The following is an 18,786-nucleotide window of genomic DNA, read 5'->3' on the forward strand; positions in this document are numbered from 1 at the left end:
TGTTGCACATCTTCAAACACGCTACACGACAACGTTGAAAGGAGGTGGTGGTGTTTGTTTGCAACAGCTATTGTGTCCCCGTGTAAGAGACAATGATTCAGGCTCACATCAAACAACCTGCTGAACAGTCGATGGTTTGAAGGAAGATGATTGATTACTACACCCCTTTCGGCTTGACTTGTTTGCTCGGGCTCTACACTGTTTCTAGGATATTTCTGTGTGGCAAGTTAGAGAAGATTCGGCCATGCCATTAATTTTCATTTTCCTCGCTCCACTGAATTTCCTCGCTTGCATTTCTTAGCACAGTTTTTTCCTCTTTCTTCTCTTTCTCAGTCGATCTAGAGTTGAAGTGTTGTGTCATTTCTGTTTGAGAAAACGGTCGTTACTAAACGTTTAGATCTCATTTATACAAAACTGTATCGCTATACACAACAATTTTCTATACATTTTTCATAAATATATTATTATTATTATTGTTATCATTGAAGAAAGTGTGACTAGGGAATTTTTTGGAATTTTTTCCTCTTTAGTCACACTTTCTACGCTTAATTGACTAAAGAATAAAGCGGTGAAAAAAATAATAAATTTTTTTTTCTTTTCTTTTTAAATTACAATTTTGAAAGTTAGAAAAATTTTTACGTAATTTATCTTGATAAAAATTTATAAGTATTTAAACATAAAAATGTATTTTTATGGGTATAAATATAGAAAAAATTTTACTTATGTATATATATGTATATTGAATTAAAATATTTTGAATTTTAATTTGCTTTTTAAATTCAAAATAATTATAATGCCGGTAAGAGGATTATAAATTTAAAAAAATTTTAATAAATTATTATTATTTTTTTTAGTTTCTATGCTTAGTTTCAAATCAAAACAAAAATTACCTTATAACATATTTGTATATGTATGCATGTATCACTGCATTTCTACTTTATATGTTTAGAAAACTTGAATTAAATAGCTGTAAAAGGCATAAAATATTTTAACGAGTCTAAAGGATATAATAATTTTTATTAGCAATTTAAACAATAACTTTTTAAAAAATATATTAAATAATAATTTATGTAAAGTATGTTACTACAAGTTTGGAAGATTTTTGTACCTATGATAGAGATATGTTACGACATAAACACACACTTATACCTAAAAATAATTAGTAAAAAACATTAAAACGTACCACAAAATTTTTATCAATAAAAGAAAAATATAGAGAGGGGAAAAACTATTATAATAACTGCAAATTCATATACTTATGCTTCAAAAATAACAAGGAAAGATAATTTATCTGTAAATAATATTCAAAGGATGCCGACAAAAGAAAAAAATATATATATATATATATTTCTGCATCCCAAGCAACTAATCTGATTCTCTTTCTATTGATAACTTAGCTTAATAAAACTTTATATTTTTAACAATTTTCTATATATATATAGGAATTTTTATTTATTCAATGTGATTGAATAATTCTCTTCATTTATTTTTATCGACTTTTTCGATTATTATTCTATTTTTTCTCCCCTTCTTTCAATTTCTGAAACCATTTTCACGAATTTAAAACTTTCAAAACTTAATCCCCGACAATTTAAGCGGAATCTGTTTGGATTTGTATCTATTTAAATTTAGTAAACAATTTTTATTTTTACTTTTAAGAAAACCCGGGAACGTAACAAAAATTTTTAATAGAGAAAATTCCAATGCATCCTTCAAACTAATTAGTTGTGACATTCTGTTTCGAAATCCTTCCATCCGACGTTGTAAACGTAAGGGATTAAAATCTGAGATGAGGAAAAAGAGTTAATTTTGTATGAAAATTTGATTTTGTTTTGCGTATAAATTTTTTAAATATATTTATTTATATTTCTATAATTTTATATACAACAAATAAACTGTTGTATTGCAGATATACACACGAAAGTTGTATATTGAGATGGTTAGAAATGCTTCAACTTTTCATATTTCATACGTTTAGTATACAGAGACGAACAGAAAATGACTTTTCTTATTAACGTCCTGATCTCATTATTGCTTGCAGCAAACAAAAGGCAGCTGAGAAAAGACGAGAAAGTAAACAGTCCTGGCAACTTAAGCTGTACGTTGGCGACAGTGTAAATAAATACGCCATTTTTCTAATGGATTTAATCCTCATTTCGCGTGTCACTCGTTGTGACACGACACCCACCCCTTTTAATGCTCACCGGAGAAGAAGAAGAAGTATAAGAAGAGAATAGGAGGGAGGAGAGATGAGAGTGGGGAAAAAAGGTGACGTTTTCTTTTCTAGTCTAACGGATGGTATTAATAAGTGGCACATATTAAAATGCTAAGACTGTGCACTTTGCACGTCGTCATTAGAAAAGAGGTCGTTGGTTGTGTGTGTGTGTGTGTGTGTGTGTGAGGGGGGGGATGAGAAAGACTGGGAGTGGGGTAGGGGGAAGGCAATAATTAATTTCAAACTCACTCAGCGCAGATATGTGAAGTAATTATTGTCGAACTTCTGTGCTTGGTTTTAATCTCAAAACTCCTCTTGTTTATCCTGTTCTATCGAGGCGAAAGAAGAGAGAGAAATAGAAGGGAGGGTGGTAAGTTGGAAGGTAAACGTAAAAACGATCACTGTAAGTAAAACGAATGGATAAAGAGGAAACCAGAAATCGTCTTGTCTTTTTTTCTTAATGAGAAAAATCCTCGTATTACCGCTAGTTTGCTTTATTTCCAATATTCAATACCGTTTCTTCTTCAATCTTGTAACTTGAGATCAATTTAATACAGAAAACATTTTTTTCTTGTAGAAAATTTTAGAAATTAGTACATTTTTTTATATCATTATATAGTAAAAAGTACCATTTTCTCTCTCTTTCTCTTGATAAAGTAAAAGAAGTTTTATGATAGAAAAAATAAATTTCAACGCCAGGATAATTAAGATATTATTCAAGTTCATTTTATTAAGTTTGCAGTAATTACTGATACATCAATCACTGTTTTCTAAGATTAAGAATTTGTTGAAATTTTAATCCAACAAGAGTTAAGTTTTCTTGCTTTTTTTATTCATTAACAATTCAATTTTTTTAAACATTAAAATCGCTGTTTGTTTACGCTTCTTACATATATAAAAGATGTTAAATGTTTCACATTAATTATTGATAATAAAAAAAAATTCATTAAACTCTGTCAATGTTTCTTTCTTCTACTTTGATGAACAATGAAGTCTATCATTACGTGCGTAATATTTCAATCGGGAAATTATTTTATTAGAGCATGGACAATGATCTATACACTCCATCATATACAAGACACGTTTTAATATAGTAAAATCGCTACAATTAAATTAATAAACAAAAAATCTACATGGAAATTATCCAGTTCAATTATAAAAAGAAACTCAAAAAAACCCTTTCTACAATAATCTTATTGAATGTTTTCTCAACCGGTAGATCGCGAGCCACATTTACCAATCTTCTTAATTAAAAATGATTTGCTAAATAAAGAAATTTGAGGAATTTTTTTTTTTTTAAATTCTATTTTGGACATTATTCTTTTATATTTAACAATTTCTATAGAAAGACGAACACAAGATTTACTTTCTATGCTTAACATCCTCCATGTTATAGTAAAATAAAAACTTTGCTATTACTTTAACCGTTAACTTTATAGAAAAATCTGATATAATTTATAATTTTATTGGTTTTCATCATAAAAAAAAGATCAATGATACAGAAAATTATATTTAAATCTCATACTTTAACTATAATTTAATTCTCTTCCTATCATGATCCACGGGGAGATTATATATTATTTTATTTTCCGGATCTGTTCTATACAGGCTAATATTTTTATAGAAAACTTGATTTAATTTATATCAATCTACAATTTACAATACAGTGATTTAAAAGAAAAATAAAAGAATCGTAAATTTATTATTTAATAAGCATTTTCTGTAGGAAAGAACGAAACATTCAAATAAATGCACTTATAATATATTTCTCAGTCAGTTGATAGAAAATAAAGCATCCAATTTCTTCATAACAATTTTTTAAAACGATTCTAGAAGGGAGAGAGAGAGAGAAAAGAAAGATTTAACCAAATAGAGAATTATAGGCTGTACATCTGTGTTTGATTTAGAATAAAAGAGAAACGTTACAAAAGACAAAAACGTTGATACACAATGCAAATTTTCGATCTGAGTTCGCGTGTTTCAAGTCCATATTCCACCACCGCCCGGGGTGGGAGCTATGACATAGATGGAAGAGTACCATTAATTGAATACAGTTTCAGTAGGGTGGAGTCCGCATAGATGACACGGCTACAATAAGATAAAGAAGATCTGTCAGAGGGAAATGGCCTCATGACGTCATTGCAGCCAGAGCTTGAGGCATCGCCGTACTCCTCTGATAAGGCATCTTCAGGTATAGATCCCTGATAGTATAGTTAGATATTAATACAAGACACCAGATTGCGAGGAACATAACCAAAGATGAAAATGATATAGAAATGACAATATAAATCAAAAAATATCATTTATAGCCTCGGGTGATTCGTAGACTTTCTATTGAAAGGCATTAATATATTTACTACAAAGTCATCCGAGGTTTTAGCTATTATAATTGATGGCTTTCAGAAAAAAATATACATATATATATAATTTTTTTTCTCTTAAAAATTTAACAAAAACCCTCCCTCTTCTTTAATCAAAAGTTTCCGTAAAGTGATAACATACGTTTTATTAAACATTTCTTAACTTAAAAATATACTTAAACTTGAAAAATATTCTCACATCAAACACTTCTTATAATGGAGTTTCGATATTTTTCAACATCTCGCGACTTTATACTTAATGATATATTCCGACGAACGACGGTAACCATAAGCAAACTTGTTATGATACGATAAGAAAACATGACCTTCTTGTGCGGAGAAACATTAATGTTTTCTCCCGTAACTTCCGAAACTTGTGAGTTGATCAACGGTAGAGACAAACAACCAAGAAAGACTTAAGTACTTACAACTATGGGGCTCACACGCTTCTCTGAAAACTGCCCGAAGGTTGAAAGTGGCTAAACAAAGGCTACCGAGACCACAGATTGGAAGCAGTATGACATCAGCTAACAGGATAAGTATCCGTGTGTGTTGACATTAGGTAGAGGGGAGAACAAGTGGTCACTTTAAGTGATCAGTCATAGATAGATTTCTATAACGCTTACGGCTATAATGTTCATCAGGTTACTTTTTGTCACGGGATTTCCAGATTTCGTCTCAAAATTAAAGTTAAACCCGAAGATTTAAGACGAGAAAAGTGTTTAAAAAGATTTTCATATATATTTACATCTTCATTCCTTTTCTATAATGATTTTAGGGAAAATATTAAAAATTCTATAATCTCACAATACGCTACAATTCTGTACGAAGTGCATACAAATTACACTACTTTAACTCCTTTTTTCACAATGATTCTATAGAAAACTGCCCTTTACTTTTATTATTAGTATTATAAACGATGTCTCACTAGAGAATAACTTTTCTTCTGAAAAATTAAACCTAATTTTTGCAGGAACAAAGCAGAAACATATATCGAAGACACAAGAATTAGACTTAAACTCGATCAGAATTCGAACATCTAAAAAAAAAAAAAGAAAAAAAAATGCACACGAAAATCAACATGCAACAGAAAGTAAAGAGCTAATTAAAATTTAAATTAATTTTTATTTATTCAGTAATTTAATATATGTTACATGTCCTCGGAGGTTTCGTGTATCTTCAAAGAAAACAAAGAAAAACTCGATTTTTCTCACTCGTTTCATCAAACAAACTGGCATGCAACTAGGGTGAAAACTCGCTTACAACTCACCTATTAATTGCTTTTCTAATATAAAAAATGGTGTGCTCTTTACATCATCTATTTGTTTTGCCTTTATAATAACAATTGGTTATCTTCTCCAACATTAGAAAGAAGGCAAACAGGACTTACGTGTTCTGCTTTTTGTTTATCTACTTATCACATATGCGCTTCTGTATTTTGATATAGTGCCACTTTCTGTACGCTATCAATCAACTTTATGACACATTAGAATTGCTACTAGAAAATTGTACTTTGTACAACTATTACACTTTTATCGATACTTTTACATTATTTGTAAATGGTAACTTTACAACGTTGGTGGTGCCATCTCTCGTTTTCGTCGGTAAAATTCTGTACAAAAATTACGTTGTATTTTAATATTATTCGCTTTATTTCAGAAAATTAATTAATTTGTAATAAATAAAAATCATTCGTATATTAAAATACGCCTTCTCTTATTTCTAATTTTTTGAAAATTCTGTTTAATATCATTTCTTAAATATAGTTCCAAAAATTAAATTGTTATTAACATTTACAACAGCATTTATAGAAGTAATTACTTTCAAAAAGTTTTCCATGCAAATATGTGAAAAATATCTGAATTTGTACACTTTAGCTATTTTTTCTTTTAACATTTCTCTCAAAATTAGACAAATTTGTCATGTTTACCCACTTTAATAAGCGTATTTCTTTCAAAATAAATGTAATAGATTTAAATATGTACGCTTACTTTAAAAGTAATTGATCAGAAGCAACAAAAATTGTACAGCGATTCAGAAAAAGTTATTTTCATTTTTTTATTTACTTCAGTTCTTAATTCTGAAAATATAGAAGATAATTGCACGAATGTCTTGTGTAAAATATCTTCTACACTTTAAAAAATTTATTGCTCAATACAGAACTATTTCGTAATATTTTTTATTGTTTTTTAAACATTAAGTTTTCCGTATTGATACTAGACTATATACCCTAAATCTCGACAGTTTAGATATTATTGTTATAAAGCACGCGCTCTTTTTTTTGCACTTCATACTCGTATTGTTGTTCTAAACACTAGTTGTTGACACATTGTGTTATATACACCATCTGTTGATCTATTAGATTTATTATAAGGCAAATACTACATCTTATTGTTAAATACTTTACAAGAAATGTTAATTTTACAAGAAATTACACAATATTTTCAAAATTTTACCTTTTGTATTTCATCTATTATTATGATGAAAAGTATTCTCAATTTATCATAATTATTTTTTCAGTTTGGTCATTGATTGATAGGATCTGAATATAACCATTGTACTGTACAATTCTATATACTTTCGCATTTTAAGATGCTATGTAAATTATGAAGACACAAAAAATTTGCTATTATTCAATTAAAGATGAGTTGTACTCATATTAATAATATAATATAACGTATAACGCTGGCATCACGCGTGAAAATTTCTTTTATCCTTATTAAATTATCGAAAGAGCAGGTATATCCTTGAAGATATTTTGTATTAAAGTATTTTTCTCGCAAAAAATCAATAAGATTATTGTAAAAAAGTAATAATATGAGGAATTTTGTTAATTACTCAATCATCCGATATAAAAACTAATTATTTTATGAAATATCTCAGTAAGAAATTCTTTTTATTATAAGAACTTTCATACAAAATTACAACAATACTGTATAATACATATTAATGCAATAATATAGTGATATTTACTTTTAATTTCGTATTCAACTTTCAATATTAATAAAGTACATATCTAAATTCAACTCACACTTCCTACAAATCGAGTATCAATGTGTATGCATGCTAGAAAAATTATCATATCGGCATGATTTATGTGTTTACATTTATTTGACATCTGCATCAACATAAAGGTACGTCTTTGAATTAATCAATATATTAACATTGATCAATAGATTTACATCGAATGTAACTAAATTACTGAAAATGCTCGTAAATAAACAACAGATTTTTAAACACTAATCTGATGTCAGGTCCAATATAACACAGGGATTGAATTGCATACAAAATGGAGTGTTTCGTGAAACACAGGCATAAATAGAATCAATGATTATGTATAAAAATAACAAAATTATTTCGAGATAAAAACTTTAACATTTCTTAAGGCATTTATTATTAATTACAATTAATTGCCATAGAACTATATACTAAAATTTGGAAGTTATAGTATATTTCACAATAAGCAGCAGTTTAGAATTGGGATACTAATCCAAGTTTTAATTTTAATTTTTATAAATAAGTTTATGAATTAAATTAACAAGTTATTTCGGAAAAAATAACAACTGTAAGACATAAATATATAATTAATATTTAATTGTTTTTCTAAATATAACGACTACATCAAGACTAGTCTATAACACGCTCAAAGTGTTTACATTTAATTATAAATATTGTAGTACAGACATGTTTAGAGAAGGCATTTTTATATTGGAAAACAGGAAAGAAACCAATTGAATATGTATATTATCCAACTATATAAATTATAATATATTAATTAGCAGTGATTCATATCTATGCAATAAATTTGAGATAAGATTTAATGCATACTTAAATATAAGTAGAATTTGAATCAATTTATTTATATAAGTCGGTTAAAAATGAGTAAAATTTATTCGAAAATATGTAAATTATATTTTAATTATAACGATTGACTTACACAGTGAATATAAAGGACACTATAACATATATAAGATTTTCTGTCAATAGTATCAGTACTCTAGAACTACATTTAATATATTTCTATCATATTGTATAATAAATATATAATATAATGTAACTCATATATAAAAGCTACAGCTCATGCGGTATTTAAATTTGAAAAAGGTACAAAGCATAAGGGATGCGACGATTCTTTAGACCACATTCAACTTCATCTCTAGACACGAATATATCTCGAATGGTATCTGCTTTATGCAACGATAAAAGAAAGAAAGAAAGTTCATTTTATATCAGAGGATACACAAAAGTATATAAACCTAAAAGTAGACATAAATACAGAAACGGCTTTAATTATTTATTTATAAATAACAATTCAATAAGTCTAGACCAATTGTAATGGAGACCTTCATAAGCTTCAACATTGATATAGTAACTTGGTATAAAGAAAGTAACAAACAAACTGCAACATTTCATACAAATATTTATTATATCGATACGGAGTAGTGACACGTTTTAATTTGAAAGAGAATTAAGGAAGCTTGACTTCTTAGCTGAAGATATCTTCTTTCAAGCGACGAATATCCATTCATCAGTAATAATTCAACATCGTATCAATTTATTGTCCATGTTGTCGGCTTTCTTATTGATCGCTAGATATGTCGCCAGCTTCTAATATCGAGTGTAGCTAAAGTGTTACATCAACGCTGTTAATTATGGTAGAGAAATTAACTCGATTCCGCAGTCAGATTACCGAAAGAGAATTGACACTTTGGTCGTCCATGCGAGAAATTTTTAATTATCCGCCAAGTCAAACAAAATCTTTCAGCCAGAGGGGTACTGTTCAACTCTTTAAACTTACTAAATATCAACAAATTCATTAAGATTAACGCCAGATAAAAGATGACCCCCTTTAATGCGATTTTTTTTCTATTCTTCTTGTTATCGTTGGCCTTCTACTATGTCTGTACCTAACCGATACATATATAAACTCCTATAAAGAAAGATGCACTAATAATGTATTGTTTGTTTGGGGGTGGTGATCTAATAAGATACTATAACTAAAGGTGGGGGGATTTGCTTCGCTAGATCAATCAAATTGTTTTAGGAGAACAAGACCGTGGAAATGTCTAAGATTAACATTGTATACAGGTGAACAAGTTGCGGGTGTAACGGGTAGGATTAAGTGAAATTAATAAGGGAGATTTTGCTAACATCAAACGAAAAATAATATACGAAAGATAAAACTGTGTGGCAGATGTGATAAAACTCAACATTTAATTTCGGCTTTAGAGTTATTTGAAGGGATTTGTATTGACACGTGAAAAGAATTAGTGTGCAGTGTTATTTGAGATAATTGTTGAGGATAAGAAGCTTAAAAATATTTTTAATTGTTTAAAAAGTTTAAACATTTCCACCCCTTCTGCACTTTTAGATCTTTATGCATAGCCTTTACTATGATAGAATTCTTTCAACTGCATAAAAACAGGATAGTTTTTATGATGCTAAAATTTGAATTTGTTTTTTATTTATATAAAGAATATAAAAAACTATTAGTTGCAAGGAAATTCTGTTCAAATTAATTATTAGAGAAAAGGTTCTGAATTTCACAATAATGTAATTTTATAAGATAAAAATGAAGTTATTAATATTTTTTTACATTCATTAAATATATAAATAAAACTACAGAAACTACTTTTTATTTTAACAAAAACTCATTTTGCACTTTTATAATTGGCTTTACATGATTTTTTGATATTTTATTACACTTGTTAATGTATAAAATACAGATTGATTTATATGTAAAAACACTTTTACAGAGAAATAAAAATAATTTTTAAATTTTTACATAGCTTTAAGTGATTTTTTGTGAAATTTCTGAAAAATTTAGTTACAAAAAATAATTTTAGATTTATTTTTAAACTAAATAAACTTTACTAATAATTTTTGTTGAATAAGTAAAAGCAATTTTGTAACAAAATTAATTAAAACAGTTAACAGAACATACATAAAAAAATTATTTAATTTGCTACAAATGATGTGTTGTCAAAAATCATCTTTAATTAGTAAAAATTATTCTTCTTATAATTAAAATTTCAAGAATATAAAACTAATTTTTAAAAATTAAATTTTAAAGAATAAAATATCAGAATGAATTTATATAAGTTAGAAATTATTGATATATATTAGGCTACATATCATTCAAATTATTTCATTTTTTTTTTTTTTAGGCCTTTTAGTATCAATTTATTTAATAAATATATACTAAATTAATTAAATTAATTTATTATTAGAATAAGTTGTATATATATATATATATATATATATATATATATATATATATATATCTTAATTAAAAACTTTTTCATAATAAAATTATCTTTGTATCTCATATAGGCTACACAATTTATTTGACAAAATTATAAAATTAACTATATTTTTTAAACAAATTTAACATTTTTTTTTATTGCTTGGCATTAAAATTTTGATATTTCAAACAGTGAAATTTAAATATTTTGATTATAAACTTAAGCTGATAAAGTTATAAATATATATTAAAAAAAAAAATCTAATTAAATTTTTTAAAAATAACTTTGAAGGATGAATAAACAAAATTAACCCTATAACAAATAATTTGAATTTAAAAAATTAATTATTATTAATTCTTATAAAAATCAACATCTTAAATCCTTTTTTAATAATTATTCTTTCATATAATTGGACTATAAACATTCTTTAATTAATTAAATTTTATTACTTTGCAATATTTTTTTCATTAAAATATTATCATTTTTTTAATTTTTATTAATTATTTTAAAATAAAAATTTTAATTTTAATAATAGCATTTAACTTATAGGATGAAAGCCTTCTAAGTTTAAATTTTTAGGATTAAAAAACATAAAATTAAATCCTAAAAAATTACATTATAAAGTTTAAATTGAAGGACTAAATAAATTTAAACTCAATAATTAATATTCAATAAGTTTAGCTTAAATTTTGAATTAAAACATTATAAAAATTTAATTAAATTTAAAATATTTATTTTAAATAAGAGAAAGTCAACTTTTAATCACAATTAAAAAAGTTATAAAAAGCTTAAGATTAAATTTGGGAAAAATAATCATATTAGATATAAATTTCAAATTTTAAATTATTTTAATTCAAATAATAATTTTTTAATATAAAATTTATATTAAAATATTTTTTGTAATTTAAAAAAAATTAAAAATAGATATTTTTATATTTAAAAAAGAATAAATATTCATAAAAAATCAAATTAAAGAATATTTTCTGGAACTATTTATGGATCGTTTTCTTATTCATTTAATATTTAAATATTAAATATATGCATTCACGATAATAAAAAATATATAAACTTCAGTTTAAAAATTCATATTCTTGTTTTTCAAAATTTTATATATATATATAATATTATCAGATAAAAAAAATGTAGAATGTTATAATAATTTTATAGACTTGAAAACATTCTTAAAAATTCTGTTATATATAAATTTAAAAAAAAAATATATATATATATACATATATATTTTTTAAATTTATTTATAACAGAATTTTTAAGAATGTTTAAAAAAGTGTATTTAATGAATTATAAATTTACGATATATATATATATATATATATATATATATATTATAATATATATATAATATATTTTTAATTTATAATACGTTAAATATATATTTTTTTTAAAGTAAAACTTTTTTCAAATAATTATAATTATTTTAATACAAAATTACCCTTCTAGCAATATTTTAAATCTATATAATTTTTTATACTAATTAAAACAATAAACTTTGATTTTCACAAAATTTATTCATAAACAAAACAGTAGCTAATAATTTAATAACAATTTAAGTATTTTTGTTAAATAACTATAAAATATTTTTTTATAATTTGAAAATATTATTTGTCATTCATATGATTTTTATTATGATTAAATTTCTAGATCTTTTCTATTAAATCAATTTTAAGAAACTTTTTCAGTAAATAGTTTAGTGTTTTTTCTACTTTTTATGATTATCATCTTTATCATTATTCAATTATAAAAAAAAAGTAAATAATTCTTTTAAAAATGGAAGTATGGAAAGATGTTGCTCTACGATGATAAGGAAGATAATAAAAATATACATTAAAGGAGTTAGAAAATATCAAGACTTTAAAGAGAAAATATTAGGCCTGTAGGAGAGGGGCTTTTGCTCTAACTTTTTTCTTTTGCTTACTCTAAGGATACATGTTTTACTTCATGATATGTAAAAGAATGACACTTTCTTCTTTATTATCTTTATTATCATACATATATATATTCAAATAAATCATTAATTATTAACAAGATATACTAGGAAATATAAATTTAATACTTAGAAATTTATAATTTTAATGTAGAGATATTTTATAAACTTGTCAAAATTTCAAATTTTCTAAAAATGTTGTACTTTTAGTTCGAATATATAATTTGATTTTTTAAATGACATTTTAAATATAAAAAAATAATAATATATTAAAAATTAGGTAAGTTATATAAAATATTAAGTATTTAATTTTTGTGTGGTACGCTTATTCTAAATAAAGTAGGAAGTTTTTCTAATGATCTCCGAAAATAAGCTTATTTATTTTATTTATTTTTGTTGTTATTGATTTTAGTAAATTGCTATAAATCTCTTTCTGTAAATCCTTTTACATAAGGCAACTAAAGTTAAATTGATCCCAATGAAGACATTAATCTCTTTGCAGTAATAATTCTGATCACAAATTATATTTATTTTATATTTTATGTAACTCTTTCAGAAATCCTTTAAGAGTTTTACAAAATTTTAACGCTTTTCCAAGTTTAGAAAATCTCTTAAAAGCTCTGCTAAAATCAGTTTAGCCGGTTTTGAAGCTTCGAAACGCCAAGTACTGCGATATGTAAAAAAAGCAATAAAAAGAAAATAGAACTTTCAGACTTGAAAATTCTATTTTTACTAAATTTTAATTCTTAAATTATTTAAGTATTAATATGTTTATTGAGTTTAGTAAAAAAAAAAAATTAAATTATGCTATATTAAAAAATTTATAAATTATAATTCTCGGTTATAAATATAATTTGTTATTATTATTTTTTTAAAATAAATATAGCTATGTTATGATTTTAAAGTTAAATTTTTTTGATTTTTGAACATAAATTAAAAATATTAACTCATTATTATTAACACTAGGGCCGTCGAGAGTTTGTAAGAGGCCCGGGAACGTCCCCGGGTCCCTTACAAACTCTCGACGGCCCTTTTTTCATTTGTTTTTTTGAACGAGTGAAATACATAAAATATTTCTTTATTAAAAAAAAGTAGTCTTAACGATTTTATTTTTTGGTAGTAAAATAACATTAATTTATAGGGTTAGAAACCCCTACGGGCCAGGAGAAAATCCTCAGTTTCCCCCTCTCGAAAGTCCTGATAATACAAATTTATAAAAAAAAGTAAAGAAATTAATAAACAATAATATTCTATACATTTATTTAAAACAACTTTAACAGCTAATTAATATTTAACATTATTTTTTTATTATTTAGATTTATTAAAATTTAATTTCTTAAATTTAAAATTCTTTTTATAGAGTTTGATAGAAATTTCATGTTAACTTTAATTTTAAAAAAAATGTTTATTTATTTAAATTATACTAAATTAATTTAATTAAACGCATTTAAAAACAATTATTAATTAAATAAACGAATAATTCTGCTTCATTAAAAACAGGAAAAAATAAAATTCATTTTTGTTCTTTACGAAAACTTGGTAAACAATAGAGACTAGGGCTCCATCTGTCGCTAATTTGTTTAATCATTCCGAGAATTTCCGAACATACCCGAGCAGTTTACGTCATCCCGAAGTTTACTCTATTCGGAATATACCTCGATATCTGAATATCTGAACGGAAGACAGTCTACGATATGTCTTCTCTGCATAAACAAATTGCTAGAGGACGATTACCACCAATACCTCCAATTTCGTTAAACGGAAATCCCAGGTAATATAATGTGATAACAGTTTATAAACGACAACTCATTGTGTCTTGCTGACTTGATTTTTTACTACTTAACACTGAAAATATGCAATTTATTCTAAAATTTTCATAAATATGTCTATTATTATCAAATTGTAATGTGATTTATCATTTTAATCATGTTTTGAGTCTTTTTTTACATCAAAAAATCTTGGTTTTTCTTCCACATTAAATTCTTCTTCATGCACTTACACATTGTCTACATTTTTTGCCTAATTAATGCTCTTTAAACTTCTACTTGATCTTATGTTTATAATTTAAGAAAGTGAAATAATTTCCTATACATTGTTGATGAAGCATACTGATAAATGAAGGAAATATACTAAATTATCATCAGTTTTTTTCAAAATATGTACAGTATTAAAGAGCAAATGTTAAATCTCAGTATGACTGACTCCACATTTATTCTGGTAATCCAGTTACAGGTGGTAGAAAGAGAGAGTTGATCCGAGAAGACGGTTTAAATGAAAAAAATGAATTTCGTACTTCGTCAAAGTTGATATCTATTTTAAGTCTAAAACGTTTAAACCGATTGTCAATTTATCTTCATCGTCTGGTAGCAAATGAAAGGATGAGAACGTTACATAGAAATGATATTTTCAACAAGAATTTGTAATGTAAAATACAGGGCTTATGTATTATTTCAATGTTTTGTATTTTTGATACAAAGGTGTTGCAGATAGTAGAGGCAACAATTGCACTCTAGTTTAATTAACTTTGTTTATACTTAAAAGAAAGAAGAAAGAAAGTATCATTGATATATGTATTTTATATTATTGAATACATATTATGCTTTACTTGTATTATTAACAAAAAAGTTATATATCCTTTGAATTTAATTCTTTGGCACAGATGAGTTGATAAATAGATAGATAATCAATGAAACTGATTATTCATTTATATATTTTCATCATCAAATGGCAAGCCAAGAAAAATTTTGAATGTTTAATCTCCATAAAGCTGACCTTGGAATATCTATTACATTTATATTTATAACAGAGTGGAATTGTCTATCTTAAAACTTTATTTCTGAATGGATTCTTCTAATTTTTTAAATTGTTACATCAAAGTCAGTTTTATTTAATTTATGCAATTATCTACCATTTTTTAAGTATTATTTCATACATATTAACGATTTGATATTTATTTTTATAATTTAGTATTTGATTACTTATTTTTTTAACTATTTAAGTCTTTAATGTTTCAAACAATTAATTTAAAATAATAATGAATAAACACCTTTCAATATTGTTGTTTTAATTATATTATACTTGAAGTATTGATAACTAATATTAATTAAAATTGTTATACATTTATAAAATGAAAATTTTTAACTATTGTTTTTTAATTTTGAAAACATTGTTAAATGTATTAAGACAGCGAGTCTTCTATAAATCTCCATCTTCATTTTCAATATAATATGGGTGATAATTTAGGTATTCATCATTAGCATGATTCAATGTTTATGTATAAAGTTTCCATTAAGTTTTTCCTTAGTTTTATTACCAAATAAAATTCTTTTGTTTAATCAATTTGTCGGATTTATTTGTGGTACAGATTAGTTTTTAGAATGTCAAAATTGTGTGATTGAACATATTTGTATAAGAATTGTTCAAGCATTCTAAGAATAAATTTATTAAAAATTTTCATATACAAAATGTCCTTAAAAAATAATCTTGATTTATTTAATGAAATATTAGTATTTCTGTATCATATAAATGTTTTATTATGAATTATATGAAAAAGTAAGTTATTATATTAATAAAATAAGCAATAAGTGAAAATACAAATTGGTACTGCTACAGCAGAAAATATTTTTTTAAAAAATTATAATTTTTGGAGAAATTTGAGATATTTATATTTAAATTTTAAAGGCGGCATCTTGTTTTTATAATAATAAACGTGCCTCTATAACTTGCCTACATTTGTTTGGGAGGATTTGTTTTCTCTTGTATTTTTGTCATAAGTAATAAATTCAAAATGATCCTAGTTTAAGTGGTTAGTTGATAAATTATTAATGCTTAGTAAAATAAAAGTTTTATGTAATGTGTATATTCAATTTAATGAATTTTAATTTAAGTAAAATCAAATACTGAACATGCAGATTATCTCTAAATTTATTCTTGTTATCAGTCAGAAGAAAGTTTACTGTGTGATTTTTTAATGTATTTGTATGCATTTTTCTTTAAACTTTTTAATTATTATTATTATTATTATTATTATTAAATATTTAGCAATTATTGTCATGATAAAACATTACTATTAAAAATTCTATTAAATTTTTTTATTTCAGTATTTAAAAGGGAGAATGAATGTATAAAATGTAAAAAAAAATACATATATATATATGTAATACTTGCAAAACTTATATTTTACTCTGGAATGAATCATGAATTTGAATATAAAATTAATAATCAAGTTTTGGTAATACTTCAAGTTCAAACTGTAATGTATAAACCATATATTTACATTGTAAAGAATGAAATTGATATTCACAAAAAAATATACAGTATATGATTATCAATGGGATTGTATCATGTTTAGTGTTCAAACATACATTTTTTTTTAAATCAGGTTTTGAAATTATACTTTGATAGTTATGTTATTGTCTTGAAAATAAAAACCTCCAATTAAAGTTAGGTATTTGAAGTCTTTAGAATTCATACATTATTTCTTGAATATATTACAAATTTCCAAAGATTCAGTGTCAAAAATTTTTTACTTTTGAAATCAAAGATATATGAATAGAGACAGAACATTTTGTTCAGTTTTATCTGTTTTTATTTTAATTATATACATTTGTATTAATTATATATAACTATAATATATAATTAATCATATTAAACAGCTTGATGACATTTTTAAGAAGAAATATCAAACATGAATTAAATATTACCTTATTTAACTTACATTTTATTTATGATATTTTGGTTATCATGGTTATTTATATTATGTATTTGATGAGTATATAATAATTAAATCAAATTATTATATTATTGTTTACATATTGATATCTACATGCTATTTTACATAAATATTAATAAGCTGAAATTTCATTATTGAAGTTTAAATAAACACAATAAACTTGAAAAAGCAAACACTAACTTTTTTGTTAGTCATCTTCAGTACAAATAGAGAGTAATCAAATAATTATCTGTATTGCAAACAATATAAGTGTATTGTCACTCGGTAAAATATATGGAATTTGACAGATTAAAAAATAACCAATTTGGAAAAGTACAATATTTATATATTTGAAAATTAAGCTTCAAATGTTACTTATATTACTTTTCAAAAGCCTATTTACTTGAGCATAAACATAACTTGTCAAGGACTTTTCTTAGCACAAAGTTGGTGGAATGAATCCCTTTTAATAATTTTATGGCAAACTGGGATTTAGTAGCAATATTTATATGGATAGGAACCCATTTATTCTCTATTCTAATGAGTTTCTTGCTATCTTAATTAATTATCTAATAAATTTCTCTAGCTATGATTTGAATGATGATTTATAATCATTACTGGTAGCTACCATACTGCAAAACTTTGATCAAAAAATTTTATATTATTGTTAGTTTGTAAAATAGTTTAAGTTAAATTAATAATTTAAAGATACATAATTAATTTTATTTTTTACCATATAAAATTAATTTTTAAGTATTTATTTGGTAATATAGTAAATTGTACATATAATTTTACTAAATTTAATAAAAAATCAATAATTCAATTATCAAAATAATACTTTTTCATTTAGAAACCAGTAGTTTTGAAGCAAGAAATTCAATATTACTAGATATGTGTTATCTACTTAACAAACCTCAAACTTTGATTATTCTGCACTTAATACAGCAATTGCACCTGAAACATTCTTAAGTTTAGTCAACATAGACATTTAAAAAACTGAAAAGTATAGAAATATTTTAAAAATTTAATCTGAGCACCAAATAGCAATACTAGGGGAAAAAACTAGTTTTAGAAAATATTAATGGCTTTTCAGATTTAAAAACAAAATACGAATATCTAATGACAGATTTACAGTGTATCTTAGGAATGATAATTGCAGAAAGAAAACCAAAAATCTAAGAAAGTAGAGACTGGGCACAACTGGTTTGTTGCTTTGATTAGGCCTATAATAAAATTTTTTTGAAAAAATGAATGTAAAACTGTTATCAAAAATATTGATATCGATATATTGAGAAATCAAGATATTTACTAGA

The 18,786-nt window shown here is 24.5% G+C and overlaps 1 protein-coding gene across 1 annotated transcript in view; it reads left to right on the top strand.

The window, feature by feature from the left end:
* Nucleotides 1–14,342: 14,342 nt before the first annotated feature.
* Nucleotides 14,343–18,786, top strand: part of LOC136983354 (protein phosphatase methylesterase 1-like) — a 51,101-nt gene continuing 46,657 nt past the window's right edge. The window contains exon 1 of the mRNA XM_067280068.1: nt 14,343–14,533. Within this exon, the coding sequence (XP_067136169.1) occupies nt 14,457–14,533 (77 nt within the window). The 5' untranslated portion in view covers nt 14,343–14,456. The remainder of the gene's footprint in view (nt 14,534–18,786) is intronic.

Source organism: Centruroides vittatus, unplaced genomic scaffold, assembly GCF_030686945.1.
Source record: "Centruroides vittatus isolate TY-2023 unplaced genomic scaffold, ASM3068694v2 contig_880, whole genome shotgun sequence".
NCBI classification, from domain to species: Eukaryota; Metazoa; Arthropoda; class Arachnida; order Scorpiones; family Buthidae; genus Centruroides; species Centruroides vittatus.